Here is a 13,887-nt window from a genome sequence, read left to right as displayed (position 1 = left end):
ATTTGAAAGTTGTTGTACAACAACAAGAACAAATTTTGTACAACAATTGACAACAACAACTTTTGTTGTTTTCTCCGTTATTTGTGGCCCGATCTAGGCGTGAGACGGCTTCCCGTACTCGGAATAGGTTCCTTGATCTAATGCAGTCCTTATCAAGGACCAAGGATTCAGGTTTTTTTTTCCAGACACATATATCTTGGTTTCCCCCTTCTTCGTGGCCCGATCGCGACGTACGCCAGCTTCTGCTATCAGATCTGTCCTTGATCCTTCGCTAAGGACTACAACAAACGAACCATACAGATCTAGATTTTCCGGCTATTTGTGGGCCGATTTAGGCGTGCGACGGCTTCCTGTGGTCGAAAAAATGTCCCTGATTTGATGGAGTCCTTATCAAGGATCAAGGACAATTTCCCGAATGAAAAATATGTATTTTTCTCCGCTATTTGTGAACCGATCTGGGCGTGCCACGCCTTTTTTAACCGGGATATTGTCCCCAAAACAGAAGACAGAAAGGATGAGTTTTCAATCATTTTATTCATCAGAACTTAGCTTAGTATAGGGTACGTTAGTATAAATAAATAAACAAGTGGATAAAATGTGTATCTACTATCTAAATGTATGAACGCGTATATCCTTAAACCTAACAACAACGATATGTATCTAAAGTGTAGTAGCCCGCGTAGCCCCTCGCTTGGTTGCCATAGTCAAAGTCCTTGTTGTCGATGGCTTGTTAGACTCGGATGCTACGGGATGCGATTCTGTCCTGCTGGGATACGATTCTGTCCGGCTGGGATACTTTGATAGGACCCCGTCTGGCGGGTCGAAATCGGATACGACTTCGTTTGTGGCGAAGCTTACGATACATAGGTCCTCTGTGAAAGAAGAAATATTTTTAAATTGTGTCCACAATTACATACTGATTCACTTACTCGTCTCGAAGCTATCCCAGCTTTTGATTCGGCGATGCATGAATGGGCGTCATGGCTGGCTCATGATGACGCGGCGCTAGCCGAATGCCGACGACCCTGGGTTCCAATCCAGAAAGTTCCTTTGCGACATGTTCGGTGTATGAACTGACATCACCATTCTATGAATAATGTAATTTTTTATTGGCAGTGAAACGATATTACTAATTGTTATTTAAATATACGGCTATGGGTTGACTACGAAGTGTCCAATAATTAGCTAGACATGATTGGTACGACTATGTCGTCCATATTCAAATCTAAAACTAATCCCGTAGAGCTAGAAGGGTCAATGGAAATACTGTAAAGAAATATTAAATATTACTTGAAAAAAAATTGTTAAAAGCATTAATTACGCGCATCAAGCTAAAAACAGCCATTATCCTGTTGAGAGTTGGCAGCACTGTTCTTCTTGCGGCACTTGCCATTCACTGAGCACTCGCGTAATATTGCCAGACTGTCACAGAACAGTGTACTTGTTCTAAATATTTTAGATATTTTCCGGTATATTTCAGCGGGCATGTTGGTATATTTGGTCAATAAATCCGCGGTCACACTGTTGGGCACCAAGGAACGGAACTTAGTGATGTAAGTTTGAATGAAAACATCGATGTTGTCAAAATCAAACATCGATGTTGGATTGATACATCGGATTTATTCTTTATTACATTTCAGTGCATTTACTTAGGTACTTGGCAGCAACAAAGTTAATAGTTTTTTGCTTCATCCTTTTTGGTGGGTTCGAGTTTACAAGTGCAATTGTCTATTCTTAGTTGCTAATGTAATTTTCGTGTCATCATATTCATTCACATGAAGTGACATGGACAATTGTATTTATGAGTATTGTGTATGAGATTGTACTGTATATTCTGTAATATTAATAAGGTATATGTCTGTGACTGAACAGTACTCCTCATACCTTCCCAAACACACAACGGGTTGCCTTCGAATGATGTTAACGGCGTTCGCAGTATCATATTTAAACAAATGTATACCATCTATAATAAATTTGATTCATTTTAAGTCAAATATGTTTACTTTATTTGGCATTGCTGTGTTGCTGCTTACAGACGACAAATACGCAATTATTTGAAATTAAACGATCGATGTTTTGCAAAACATCGGTAGCAGCAAAAACATCGGAAAACATCAGTAAACATCGGCAGAAAAACAACGATGCTCGATGCATCGATGTTATTTTACATCACTAGCAAGAAGACACACATGTCATAAGAAATTTTAGTTTGCGTTTAAAATAGATGAAAATAGCTATATAGTTACATGTCTGCATCTCGCAAGAAGGATCCTTGCAAAGCGAACGCCTGCCGCATACAAGCCTGTTTGAACGGTACGTACCTGAAATGGTTTCCTTTGTTATTATGTAAGCTTGTGCCACTTATCAAGAATCGTCATTGCAGAAAACAATTACCAGGAGGATAAATGTGCTGACGTTCTCGAGGCTATGCGCCAATGTTGTCTAAAGTGGCATAAGGTATCGCTTTGTTGCAGTGGAATCGATTTGGAAAAACCATACTTAACAGAAGCATCCAAAGGTGCCGGCAAGTCGTGAGTTTTCGATGCGCTTGATGCTGTAAGTCACGCTAACTTTCATTACCAACAGAGAAAAATAATGTCCATACCGCAGTACAAGCCACCAAAAGACATTCAAGACTTGTTAGACAAAAAGGAGCAGCAGCAGCCACAACAACAACCTGGTCAGCGCCGTCGTACAGCCGTGCTGCCCAAGCGCACTTGGATACAGCGAAACCCGCGACTGTTTCAGATCAGTTTCCTGACGAGCTCGCTACTCATATTCTTCTCCAAGCCCATTTACGACGCGTTCATAGCAGATCCCTTGCCTCCCAGTGAGATTCGTGTGCCGCCGCACAAACGTTAACGTTGAGGAATGGAATCGGTGCGCAAAGCCAACCAACGTCTCCGCAACTACCCAATTCTGCTTACAAAGTGTGCCGACAAGGCCTCAGCATATGCAATTTGCGTGTCGCGCGACCTGAACGTGCAGCATAAGATCTGCGACGCCGAGTTTAAAGAATTTTTGAGCTGCATTCAAAAGAGCGCAATGGAGCTAAAAACAAAGTTGTAAACGAAGAGCAATAAACAAAATGTTACGAACGAAAGTGGCGAGTACCGGATGGCAACGATTTGGCCGTCAAATCCTGCATATTAGCTTTAGAACCCATCTGCTGATCTCCGCTCTAATTCGCCTTGTTCTGATCTGCTACGGACAAATACACGACAGTAAGTCTGCGGTGCCCTACACGGACATCGACTACAAAGTGGTCACTGATGGAGCCCGTCAAGTGCTGGCGGGAGATACTCCGTTTGCGAGGCACACCTATCGTTACAGCCCTATAATGGCATATCTTCAGACACTAAACATATTGGTACACCCGGCGTGCGGAAAACTACTCTACGCGACTTTCGATTTGCTCATTGCTACTCTTATTTATCACCTGGTGCACATGGAGATCAAGAGTCAGTACCAGAAGACCGTGCAGCATCTGCTCAGCAAGTTCAACAGGCCCCATGAACCAGACCAGTCCCTCGATGCGCTGGACGAACGAAGTCACCCAGAAAACATCGCTCGCGTCTCCGCATGCTGCTGGCTCTACAATCCGCTGACGGCAGTAATATCCACACGCGGGAGCGGAGACTGCTTTTCAAGCTTTTTTGTGATCTTGACCATCTATCTGCTGATTCGATCGGAACACAAATCGTCGCACAAGCATTGGCTCATCTTTGCCGCCGGACTGGCCCACGGACTAGTTATCCATTTACGACTATACCCTTTGCTATTTAGTCTGGCCTACTATCTGTCTTTGTCATCACGTCTAACGCGAACGCCGTTCGATTTCCTGCGCCAAATCATGCGCCCCAACAAGCAACAGTTCTGCCTGGTCCTAGGCACACTTCTCAGTCTAGTGGCCTTCACGTGGACTTTCTATTCACTCTATGGCTGGCAATACATCTACGAAGCCTACCTCTACCACTTTGTGCGCAAGGACTCACGTCACAACTTCTCACTGCAGTTCTTGCTTCAATATCTGGGCAGCGCGGCAACAGTTGAGGAATCTGCGTTGCTGACGAAGCTGCTGTTAGTAGCTCCGCAGTTTTGCCTCATTCTCTACCTGAGCTTGAGCTTTGGCCAGTTTCGTCAGACGCTGCCGTTTTGCATCTTCACCGTGGCCTTTGTAAGCGTTACCTACAACTCCGTGGTGACCTCACAATACTTCATCTGGTACTTGGCGATCCTGCCCCTGTGCCTGAACAACTTCAAACTCCTGTCGTGGAGCCGATCCATATTCCTGTTGGTCCTTTGGCTGCTGGCCCAGGCGCTGTGGCTGCTCCCCGCGTATCTGCTGGAGTTCAAAACCTGGAACAGCTTCAACTGGATTGGACTGCAGGGCGCAGTGTTTTTTGTAACAAACGGATACATACTAGAACAGCTACTGAGCCACTATGGGTTCACACAATTTAAGATTAGTTATAGGAAGTTGCTTTAACCAAGAAACAACCCATACTACAAGTATGTTTAAAGACGAGTTTTAATAAAGATGTAAAAAACAATCACAGCTCAGATATTTAAAGACAGTTTTGGTTCAGCTCTTTGTAATGCTCAAGTACTTTATGTAATTAAATAGTTTTTCCACTTCCTCACTGTGCATCTGATACACTTTATTTTGAACCCCATAGGCGTCACACTCTCCAATCATTTCCATTTCAAAAACATTCCCTTGCTTGTTCCACGAAGCATCGGAAAAGTGTTTCTGAACTCTGCGGTACAGTGATCCTGCACATATTGTGCCCACGCTGAATTGGTGGTCAATTTTGAAGTCTGCTTTATTCCTGTACATAGAATTCACTTTCTCAAAGTCGTTGCCTAGAGGCGTAGACGTCGACAGGAACATATGGTATAAGCGCTTCCGTTCGACTGGTTTTTTTACACACAGGAAACACAGCTTCTGTGTGTAGTCGACTTTGTACGGATCGCTTGGGGGCAGTGGTGGTGGAGAGCTACATTTCAACAGAATTCTACTTAGGATCGTTGGAAATGTTCTAGGGCTGATTTTGGGCTGTCCATGCCCTGCATCTTTAGCATCAGCCGTCTTCTTTTTCCCCCTAATGCGAGGAGTGTCTCGACGTCTCCCAGAAATATTCAGCACTGGACCTTGGGATGACTCAATTTGATCGATGGAGTCATTACTGGCACTGTTGTTTGTTTCGACTTCCATTGCTTTGGGTTTGTTGTTTACTACAATATATGCTTTATTTATGAATATCTGTGCAACAATTAGGCAATAAGCACTGAGGGCCAACCTTTTAAATGGTCGGGTTGTTTAGTGGTAGCTCGAAATCATACAAAATATTTCACAACAAAAAGAAGCTTTTAATGTTAGTGATGGGAATGGTGCTACTATATGGTGCTTTTTAACTTCATTTACGTGGAATGGCACTTATTTGAAGGCACATTAGGGCGGAAGTTTTAAAGCCAAAATTGTTGTCTTTTATAACTAAGCGTTACCTCACTCCTTGTTTCAAAACTCTATACAATTTAACATGATTTTCACAAGCGACCAATACAATATTATAATAAATTTATATACGATTTTGCTGCATAAATTCTCTGAAACTATTGACCTGGTTTCCACGGCATTTCAGACTCAATCACGCTGTCATTAATCCAGTGTTCTTCTAACTTCTTTGTCGTCAACCGTGAATCCTTCTATGATACTTCCTGGTTTGAAATTGTCTGGACCGAACTCATAACAAAGCTTCCCATTTTCTTGACTTATCTTGTTGCAAACCTTTCCACCAAATTTTCCTTTGCGGCTGGCAGTAGTAGTTTCTGTAAAAGTTTCTTGAAATACTGCTCAATGGTTTACTTTTGTAGCATTGGATATTATCTACCGACTAATTTCTGAGTGACGTTAGGTACATTCTAATGCGCATTAGAGGCCGCATATGTAAACAATAATAGGAAGCTAAAGGGCGATTTTGTATTAAACATTTATTTAGGTACATGCACTTAAAACACATCATATATAACGTATACAAATGTTTTACCGCTTACGATTTTCTAGCAAATAACGTAAATAATTATATATACGATTGTCTTGCTCATTTAAACAATCCATAACTATTTTTTGTACCTCTGGCCATCGCATTTTAGACTCAATCACTGATTCATTTACCCAGTGCTTTTTACTGATCCGATTCTTTACTAATAATGTAACACTTTTTGGGTCGAACGTTGGTCCCGATATGACATGCTGATGTCTAGAGTTCTGTAGACCGAATTCATAGTATTGTTTACCATTTTTCTCAACAACTGATCCCACAAATCTTTCGACTTTATCGTGATCAGCTCTAGTTGCCAGGTGAGGAGCATCTGGAAGTAGTAACTTCTGCAAACGGATCTGGAATTCTTCCTTAAATGTGTACTCGTTGTGCGTAAGACCGGTTACTCTTTCTGAAGGTTCGCTGGTCTCGTCCCCAATTGCCAAAACACTTGAATTCGACTCCATCCTGCGATCTGATAGTAAGTTGGTTAAGAATACTGTTCATATATGAAATCCTTACGCTTACCCGGCTGATTTGCAATAGCGTCTTCCTCCATTGAACGCGGGTTTTGTATATATTTACAAATGAAATTTCGAGCGTTTCACAATAAAAAGCTCACAACAAAATTTAATAGGGATGGTATACTTATCGCAAGCAGGCGAATGGCAAGCGAACATATGTTCGCAGCTTTATTTTGTGCGCACTTTGGCGGGCATTTGAAATTGATGAGGTCATCCTACCGGTTCCACACAACAAATATGCATATACATATTCATCGAGCAATTACTATTTCCCATATTTTGCGAAATAACGTGTTAAAAATGTTCACAACTTATCAGATGTCTGTTGGCAAACGACACAATAATGTTGTTTTAGATCCTCAAAAACAACAAACAAAGGTTCGTTCGGTTAATGATCTAAACAACAGATACAATTGTTTGGCATTGGTGATTTTTGCGCCGTTCCATCCGTGAGGGAGCGAGCGTCTGCCACCAGACGCGTGCTAGATAGCGGCTGCAGGTGTCTATGATAGGTCGTGGGGGGGTTTTTCTTTCGGTCGAACCATTTCATTATTCTTTCTGATAGTTTTGTGATGTAAGAGAGCTGCTGGAACCGCGGGCTATCTGATATTATAGAACACGTAGTAGCTGATATAGAATTGAGAAATTTGTACTTAATAATGTTTCGTTTCATTATTTTTTATTTCGACTTTGGCTTTTGTCGAGTGTGACTGAGATAACTCCAGAAAAGTCCCCGTTTACGGCCTTAAAATTGATGAACAGGCAAAATAAATCATTTAATAACTTTTCTAAAAAGATAATGGATTTGTCAACAACTGCACTCGGAAAAGTGCACCACAAAAAAGTACCAGTTGACGCAACCCCCTCGTATTATTGTGGTCCAACCCTTTTATTTATTATGCAGGGCATTTCAAGTGGCCTCGTCGATTGCCGCTATATGGCCCCATTGCGTTGCGGTGCTTTCCCCCCAATAAACAAACATTCGCACAAATGTTTACGCTAAATTTCATATTCGATCCGATGCTACGTCTGATACGCATTTTCAGGTTCTGCTCCGATCCGGCTCGCCGGGCGACTGAAATCGAAATGAAACGTTTAATCTGAACTTGAAACGCATAAATGAACAGCCGGTCTCGAAGCAGAGAGATCTGGAGAAGCGACTCGAAAGAGAGAGAGAGAGAGAGGGAGAGAGAATACTGAGCGCAAGCAAGCGGTAAATTGAACTTTGTCTGGAAATGTTAATTCATTTCTGGTGCGAATATTATTGCGAGTGGGAAGCGAATGCCTTCGATAAATATGCATGTACGAGTATGTACATATGTACATACATAGTAATGGAAGCTACAGTGAAACTATCTTGCCTGGCAACTAACACTTCGGACTATACTTACAAATGCATATCATATCATATGTACATAGATCGGAATCTTTCCCTGCGGACAACTTTATCGTCTAATCTAGGGCTATTACCTTTTGTCGTTCAGGTGTTCTAATTATGCGACTGTTGCTGACAAAATTTATGACCGATACTGGAATCAACAGACTTAACAAACGATAAGAGAAGTTGAAAAAAACCCCACACATTTTTGGTTGCGTTTTATCAGCTGATAGTCGCTAAAATTACTAAGCAATAGGTGTTTTTTCTATGCACCGCATAGAGCACAGGTAATATGAATAAGGTAATCATTTTCGTGAACCCATTCCAAAGCGTCCGCAGGTGAGTATTAATCACTTCCAATAGGTATTATAGACCTATCAGAGGGCTCCCCAAAAGACGAAGCACCCGAAATATGTATTGCCTTGATGATGCCTTCTAAGTGTTCTTCGAGTCAGCCATCGGGTGAAAATAAAAAAGCCCCGATACGGCTGCCAGAGACGATCGGGCCGGTATAAAAGCGGTCGTCGGGCACTGATATCGTTCAAAAGCCCACAAGCTAACATTCAGTCAACATCTGGCACCCAGTCGCGTCGCGAAAGTGAACTCAAATACAAAACAGCGGGAGTTCCCCTTGCGGAAGCAGACGTTACCCGATCATTATCAACGCGCATCGCTGAACGCTATTAGCAACAAAAAACACAATTGGATATTATAACCTTAACAAACCAAAGCCGGGGACCACCGTCCGATTGCTCATCACCTAGCAGCCATTTCCAGAGAGCCGTAGGCCGTGAGCGACCCGAACTGAGCACCACACAACCATACACACAGAGAGATATACGAGTAGAGAAAGAGAAAGAGACAGAGAATGAGCAACTGCTAACCGGACTACAGCAGCGGTGATTTTTGCCTGGGTGATTAGCAGTGGAAAGAAACGACGAAAACTGAGGTAATTCACACAAAATGGGCGTGCGTGTGATAGAGGCTGATTCGGCCAGTGATTCGTATGACGATGACGACTGCTCGAAGTGCAACAAAGAGCAGCATAAAGCACCGAATAAGCCCAAGAGTGGCAATGGCAAGAGGAGCCCTTCGCCACAAGAGGGTGCCAGCTATATCAGCAAGGATCTGGTGGGCAACTGCAAGGAGTACCGCATCGAAAATAATACCCGGGATTTGCGTATCATCGGCAATTGCAACCGGATAAGGATTGTCAGCAACACGGGCTATCTTCAGGTCATCGGCAACGCCACCAGATTGAAAATCCAGAGCAATAGTGGGTCCATCAAGTATACGGGGAATGACGGACGCATCTACTTGGGCAGTGATTCCCAGCAGCAGAGCGTCGACTACACAGGCTGCAACGGCCTCTTGAAGGTGGTGAAATCTCTGGATCTCGAAAGCAGCGGAAAGAAGCCCAGCAAGCGTACCCGCACCCCCAAATCCAAGGAGACGCCCAAGCAGACGCCATCGATGGGTATTGAGATCGACAGCAATCTCATGATCGTGAATGGCGTGGCCGGGAATATTGTGATCAAGAATGCCATCAATGTGAGCATATGAACCTAGGAGGAGAGGAGACAGGGAGCTGTCAAAGTCAACCTGGCCAAAGACTAATAATGTAATTGTTTCTTGCCTCTGTACTAAATGGTTCCTACCGACTGTAGTCATTAGTCTTATCTTATGCAACTTCCGACTGCTACAAACATAACACTCAGCATTGTAAAGTATTATACGCCAAGTAGTTAATGATTAAGTGCACATTGAATAGAGCTACTTTTATAGCCGTAGCATACCCCATAATGAAAAAAGATTTTGCTTCATTCCAAGAATGAATAATCTGATTAAATAAACTAAAATATGAATATAAAAAAAAAATTATACGAGTTCCCCTCTCTATTTTTCATTCCAACGAACGTTTCAAAGAAGCAGACAAGGATATTTTTGTTTCGGAAAAGTCCCCCAACCGATAGCATTGAAGCGCTGGGTAAACTTCCCAGCAACTGTGCAAATAATATAGTTTTCTTCGGCGGGGGCATTGCTCGTACTCTGTTATACTTAGTTGTCTTATTCCCATTCATAACTTCTTAGAATTAATATCTTACTCACTGCGATGCGAGGCTGATGTTTGTGGTTTTCAAGCAATCCCCCGCTCTTAATCTCAATGACCTATTTTCTTTGTCACTGGAAAAATCACCCCGTGTAAATAAGTACCTAAACACGTATGTATGTGATTTTATCAATATCAATATGATGATTATATAAATGAATTTCGCTCTTACTAAAATTTGCCCTTGGAAATTGAGTGCCGAATATCAATTCTGGGGGATTTTTTTTTACACAGGTGACAGCTGAATACAAAGCAACAAAGTGTAGTACCCGAAAAACTGTGTTTACCTTTTTAATGTGTGGACAGGTATGCGGTATAATATACACTGAATTGTTTTTGTTATACTATATTTAAAGTCTGCTTAATAAATATGGGGTTCCCAACGTACCAGATCTACCCATCGGACCTAACTTCCGCACTGACAACATCATTTCATTCCGGGCTTATCTACTGGTACTAATAGGCGGTATAAACAGGATACGATGCCTCAGTATATAAAGATAAAGCGTTTATATCATTCGCTTTTATGTGGGATTCTTTTTAGTGATTTATAACTCTTTTTAGAATCGTCCAAGAACATCCCTAAAATATTTAACAGTGGTGCAGAATTAAACGTATTCTTCGAGTTTCATTAAGATGATGCAGCCCTTCCTCTACTGAGGGATGATGCAATACAAAAGTAACTTAAACCACTTTCATATGTGGCTTTATCATTCGATACAGTAATACTCGGCGATATAAACAGAAACAGGTGAACAGAGGCAGCTGTAAAGCCCGAGTCCTCAGATGCACTTTTATAAAGAAACGATTTACACTCGATCTGGCTATATTTACCAGCCATATAGCTGGTGTGACGTGACTGTAAATAAAATAGGGTATTCGCAGCACGGCCTATGATTTTGCCATAATTTCTAAATAAATCAAACCCCATTACATCATTAAATTGGGCAAAAACCGGCACCATTAAGTAGGTCCTTCACCGTTTTGTCGAGATATAACGAACTGAACTTTTGCTTTTGCAAATAATTAAGATACATGTCTATTTCTGTATGGCCGATCTGTCTGACATGTCTTTTCGTGATCGGGACAGTCCTGCCAATCGATTGGATCCGCTATGCGCGGAATGCCTGTGTCTTATTTTACTCAGAAGAGCATTCCTGATATTTATTTTCCAAGGAAAATGATTGGCACTCTATACAAGAGTGCAACCGGGTTTAGGTAGGAGTTAGAATGTTGGCATACCGTTTCATTGATGTTAACATTTTGCAAACTACTTTCATTTGAATTCACCAGTTCACCAGAGGCAGGTTCCTCTACTGTATACTATTGTATCTAGATGATTTTGTGACTGAAAACCATGATTTTTATCAAATGCCAATCAAACTCGGCTACAGTATTGTTATTTTCAAAATAAAACGCCGATAGGTTCCGCTTATCGCACAAAAATACCGATAATTTTGTGAAGCTAACCTGTGCGTCGATAAGTAGAAATAAAAGTCGGCACATCTTATCTCGCGACGTGAAACAGCACAAAAATAGCGTAAACTATCTCCCAATTGATAATAGATGATAAAAAAAATCCACACAATAATAATTTCGCCAGTCTAAAAAATATTACCCACATATATATTATCGATGTATTGATATATATTTAGCATCTCTAATCTGCTCTCATCTTTAAGCAATACACAATACAACATTCTCGACGAAAACAACAAAAACTCAACAATTTTGCGACATTTAAAGAATAAAATCATGTTTGGGGCCACACAATCATCGAATCGCATGAACGATTTCGAGGTGGCATCGCCGCCCGACGACTCTGTTTCGGCATTGGAGTTCAGCCCAAGCACATTGCCTTCCAAAAACTTCCTGATTGCCGGCAGCTGGGACAGCAGCGTACGTTGTTGGGAGGTGGAACAGAATGGAGCAACAGTGCCAAAATCGATCAAATCAATGGGCGGACCAGTGCTCGATGTGTGCTGGTCTGACGATGGTACGAAAGTGTTTATGGCGTCCTGCGATAAGCAAGTAAAGCTCTGGGACTTGGGATCGGATCAAGTAATGCAAGTGGCGGCTCACGATGGGCCAGTAAAAACATGTCACATGGTAAAGGGGCCGAACTACACGTGTCTGATGACCGGATCCTGGGATAAAACATTGAAGGTAAGCCTCTGCCATTCCTTCAGCTCCAATACACTAAAACCTAATTCCTTTGTTAAATAGTTTTGGGATACCCGATCGCCCAACCCAATGATGGCAATTAACTTACCTGAACGCTGCTATTGTGCGGATGTGGAGTATCCCATGGCCGTTGTGGGCACTGCATCGCGGGGCCTAATCATATACTCGCTGCAGAACACTCCTAGCGAGTACAAGCGGCAGGAGAGTCCATTGAAATATCAGCATCGCACCATATCGATTTTTAGGGATAAGAAAAAAGAGCCCACTGGATACGCTTTGGGCAGTATTGAGGGTCGCGTGGCCATCCAATACGTGAATCCGGCTAATCCCAAAGATAACTTCACGTTCAAGTGTCATCGCTCCACAAGCAGCTCTGGCTTCCAGGACATTTACGCCGTAAACGACATAGCATTCCATCCGGTGCATGGCACTCTGGTCACAGTCGGCTCTGATGGCACATTCAGCTTCTGGGATAAGGACGCCCGTACTAAGCTCAAGTCTAGCGATGCCATGGATCAGTCTATAACCAAGTGCGGATTCAATTCGAATGGCCAAATATTCGCTTACGCGGTTGGATACGATTGGTCAAAGGGCCATGAGTACTTCAATCCAGGAAAGAAGCCACAAATTTTCTTGCGCTCGTGCTACGAGGAATTAAAGCCAAGGATCAATTGATTGGAGGCTTGTTTTAGTTTGGAGTTAATCGACAGTATGAACTGCGAATAAAATTAATTCAGAGTGTAACACATGTTTATTTAATTTCACTAATGGTGGCCTTTGTCGTCGTGACCGTGCCCATGGCCGCCCTGGCCCTTGCCAATGCCCAGACCGTACTCGACGGCGATGGTCGCAAGAAAGGCGCAAAAGCCAACGCCGAGACCGCGGAAGAGAAAGGCGTTCAGACGAGATCTGTGGGTGCCGAAGGCCTTCTTCTCGTAGCGCCAGGCTTCATTCCTAAAAGAATCCAAACAATTAATATCAAATAGGACAGCAAATACATCGCAATTGAATGCAATTACCTCAGCCATGGATCACTCAATCCCTGGCGAGCCAGAGCTTCTTTCACTTCCACCAGCTGTGGTACGTTTTCCACCTTGTAGATCGATGGATTTGGCACCTTGTAGGGTTCTCCGTGATGTCCGCCCATTGTTTGCTGTGCCTTTGCTGGAATTTAAACCAAATCAATTAGATTCTTCGTGTAATTTGCAAGTTTAACCTATCCCTGAACAATTACATAAGAATGTTTATGTTTTGAAAGTTCTTCGGCTTACTGGGCAAAATAAAATGAATAGGAATTAGGCACAAAAAGCTCTAAATGCAACTGTAACTGTAATAACACCCTTCCCCCTGTGAACTTCGGAGAAAATATCAGAAAAATAAAATTAATAAAGTACACACAGTTGTCTAGAGATGATCAATGTGACGATAGGGTTTCCTAGCTGACTTATCGATATATCGCAACAAGGGGCTAAGAAATGACAAAGAGTGTGCCCAAGATAGTGTCTATCGATATTTGAAAAAAGCGTTTGCTAGATTTAATTTTTCGAATATTTCTTTATTATTTAAACGTAAATCCGTAGAACATTTGTAATTTGTAAACGTGCTTAAGTGAAAATATACATGAATTATTTTTCATTTAATTCTCTA

The 13,887-nt window shown here is 42.2% G+C and overlaps 6 protein-coding genes and 2 long non-coding RNA genes across 10 annotated transcripts; 5 read left to right on the top strand and 3 right to left on the bottom strand.

Moving 5' to 3' along the window:
• Positions 1–515: 515 nt before the first annotated feature.
• LOC117187944 lies at positions 516–1,219 on the bottom strand. Its single transcript, XR_004472396.1, has 2 exons — positions 930–1,219; positions 516–872 (listed from the first exon to the last, which is right to left on the bottom strand). It is a non-coding gene; the product is annotated as an uncharacterized LOC117187944 (long non-coding RNA).
• Positions 1,220–2,151: 932 nt separating this feature from the next.
• On the top strand, positions 2,152–2,888 carry LOC108160157. 2 transcript variants are annotated; one of them, XM_033390938.1, is made up of 3 exons: positions 2,152–2,313; positions 2,384–2,531; positions 2,587–2,888. In XM_033390938.1, exon 3 carries the CDS (start codon positions 2,596–2,598, stop codon positions 2,860–2,862), a length of 267 nt encoding a protein of 88 aa, XP_033246829.1. In that variant the 5' UTR covers positions 2,152–2,313; positions 2,384–2,531; positions 2,587–2,595; the 3' UTR covers positions 2,863–2,888. The 2 variants fall into 2 exon arrangements, with proteins under 2 accessions (XP_033246829.1, XP_033246830.1); XM_033390939.1 differs by having other exon boundaries at positions 2,370–2,531.
• On the top strand, positions 2,846–3,103 carry LOC117187943. Its single transcript, XM_033390940.1, has one exon. The coding sequence runs from the start codon at positions 2,872–2,874 to the stop codon at positions 3,067–3,069; it is 198 nt and encodes a 65-aa protein (XP_033246831.1). The 5' UTR covers positions 2,846–2,871; the 3' UTR covers positions 3,070–3,103.
• Positions 3,065–4,639, top strand: LOC117187940 (GPI mannosyltransferase 1-like). Its single transcript, XM_033390936.1, has one exon. The coding sequence runs from the start codon at positions 3,089–3,091 to the stop codon at positions 4,487–4,489; it is 1,401 nt and encodes a 466-aa protein (XP_033246827.1). The 5' UTR covers positions 3,065–3,088; the 3' UTR covers positions 4,490–4,639.
• A 1,338-nt stretch (positions 4,640–5,977) lies between these two features.
• Positions 5,978–7,015, bottom strand: LOC108160160. The gene is made up of 2 exons (XR_004472395.1): positions 6,573–7,015; positions 5,978–6,519 (listed from the first exon to the last, which is right to left on the bottom strand). It is a non-coding gene; the product is annotated as an uncharacterized LOC108160160 (long non-coding RNA).
• Positions 7,016–8,472: 1,457 nt separating this feature from the next.
• On the top strand, positions 8,473–9,808 carry LOC117187942. The gene has a single exon (XM_033390937.1). The coding sequence runs from the start codon at positions 8,910–8,912 to the stop codon at positions 9,507–9,509; it is 600 nt and encodes a 199-aa protein (XP_033246828.1). The 5' UTR covers positions 8,473–8,909; the 3' UTR covers positions 9,510–9,808.
• Positions 9,809–11,708: 1,900 nt separating this feature from the next.
• On the top strand, positions 11,709–12,984 carry LOC108160486 (mRNA export factor). Its single transcript, XM_017294508.2, has 2 exons — positions 11,709–12,222; positions 12,283–12,984. The coding sequence occupies exons 1-2, from the start codon at positions 11,812–11,814 to the stop codon at positions 12,913–12,915; spliced, it is 1,044 nt and encodes a 347-aa protein (XP_017149997.1). The 5' UTR covers positions 11,709–11,811; the 3' UTR covers positions 12,916–12,984.
• On the bottom strand, positions 12,908–13,727 carry LOC108160487 (NADH dehydrogenase [ubiquinone] 1 beta subcomplex subunit 3). Of its 2 annotated transcripts, none has more exons than XM_017294509.2 (3): positions 13,639–13,727; positions 13,260–13,404; positions 12,908–13,194 (listed from the first exon to the last, which is right to left on the bottom strand). In XM_017294509.2, exons 2-3 carry the CDS (start codon positions 13,385–13,387, stop codon positions 13,005–13,007), a joined length of 318 nt encoding a protein of 105 aa, XP_017149998.1. In that variant the 5' UTR covers positions 13,388–13,404; positions 13,639–13,727; the 3' UTR covers positions 12,908–13,004. The 2 variants fall into 2 exon arrangements, with proteins under 2 accessions (XP_017149998.1, XP_017149999.1); XM_017294510.2 differs by lacking the exon at positions 13,639–13,727 and adding an exon at positions 13,512–13,608.
• Positions 13,728–13,887: the final 160 nt, after the last annotated feature.

The sequence above is a fragment of the Drosophila miranda genome, chromosome 3, assembly GCF_003369915.1.
Source record: "Drosophila miranda strain MSH22 chromosome 3, D.miranda_PacBio2.1, whole genome shotgun sequence".
Lineage (NCBI taxonomy): Eukaryota > Metazoa > Arthropoda > Insecta > Diptera > Drosophilidae > Drosophila > Drosophila miranda.
This window is presented reverse-complemented; position numbering and strand designations above follow the sequence as displayed.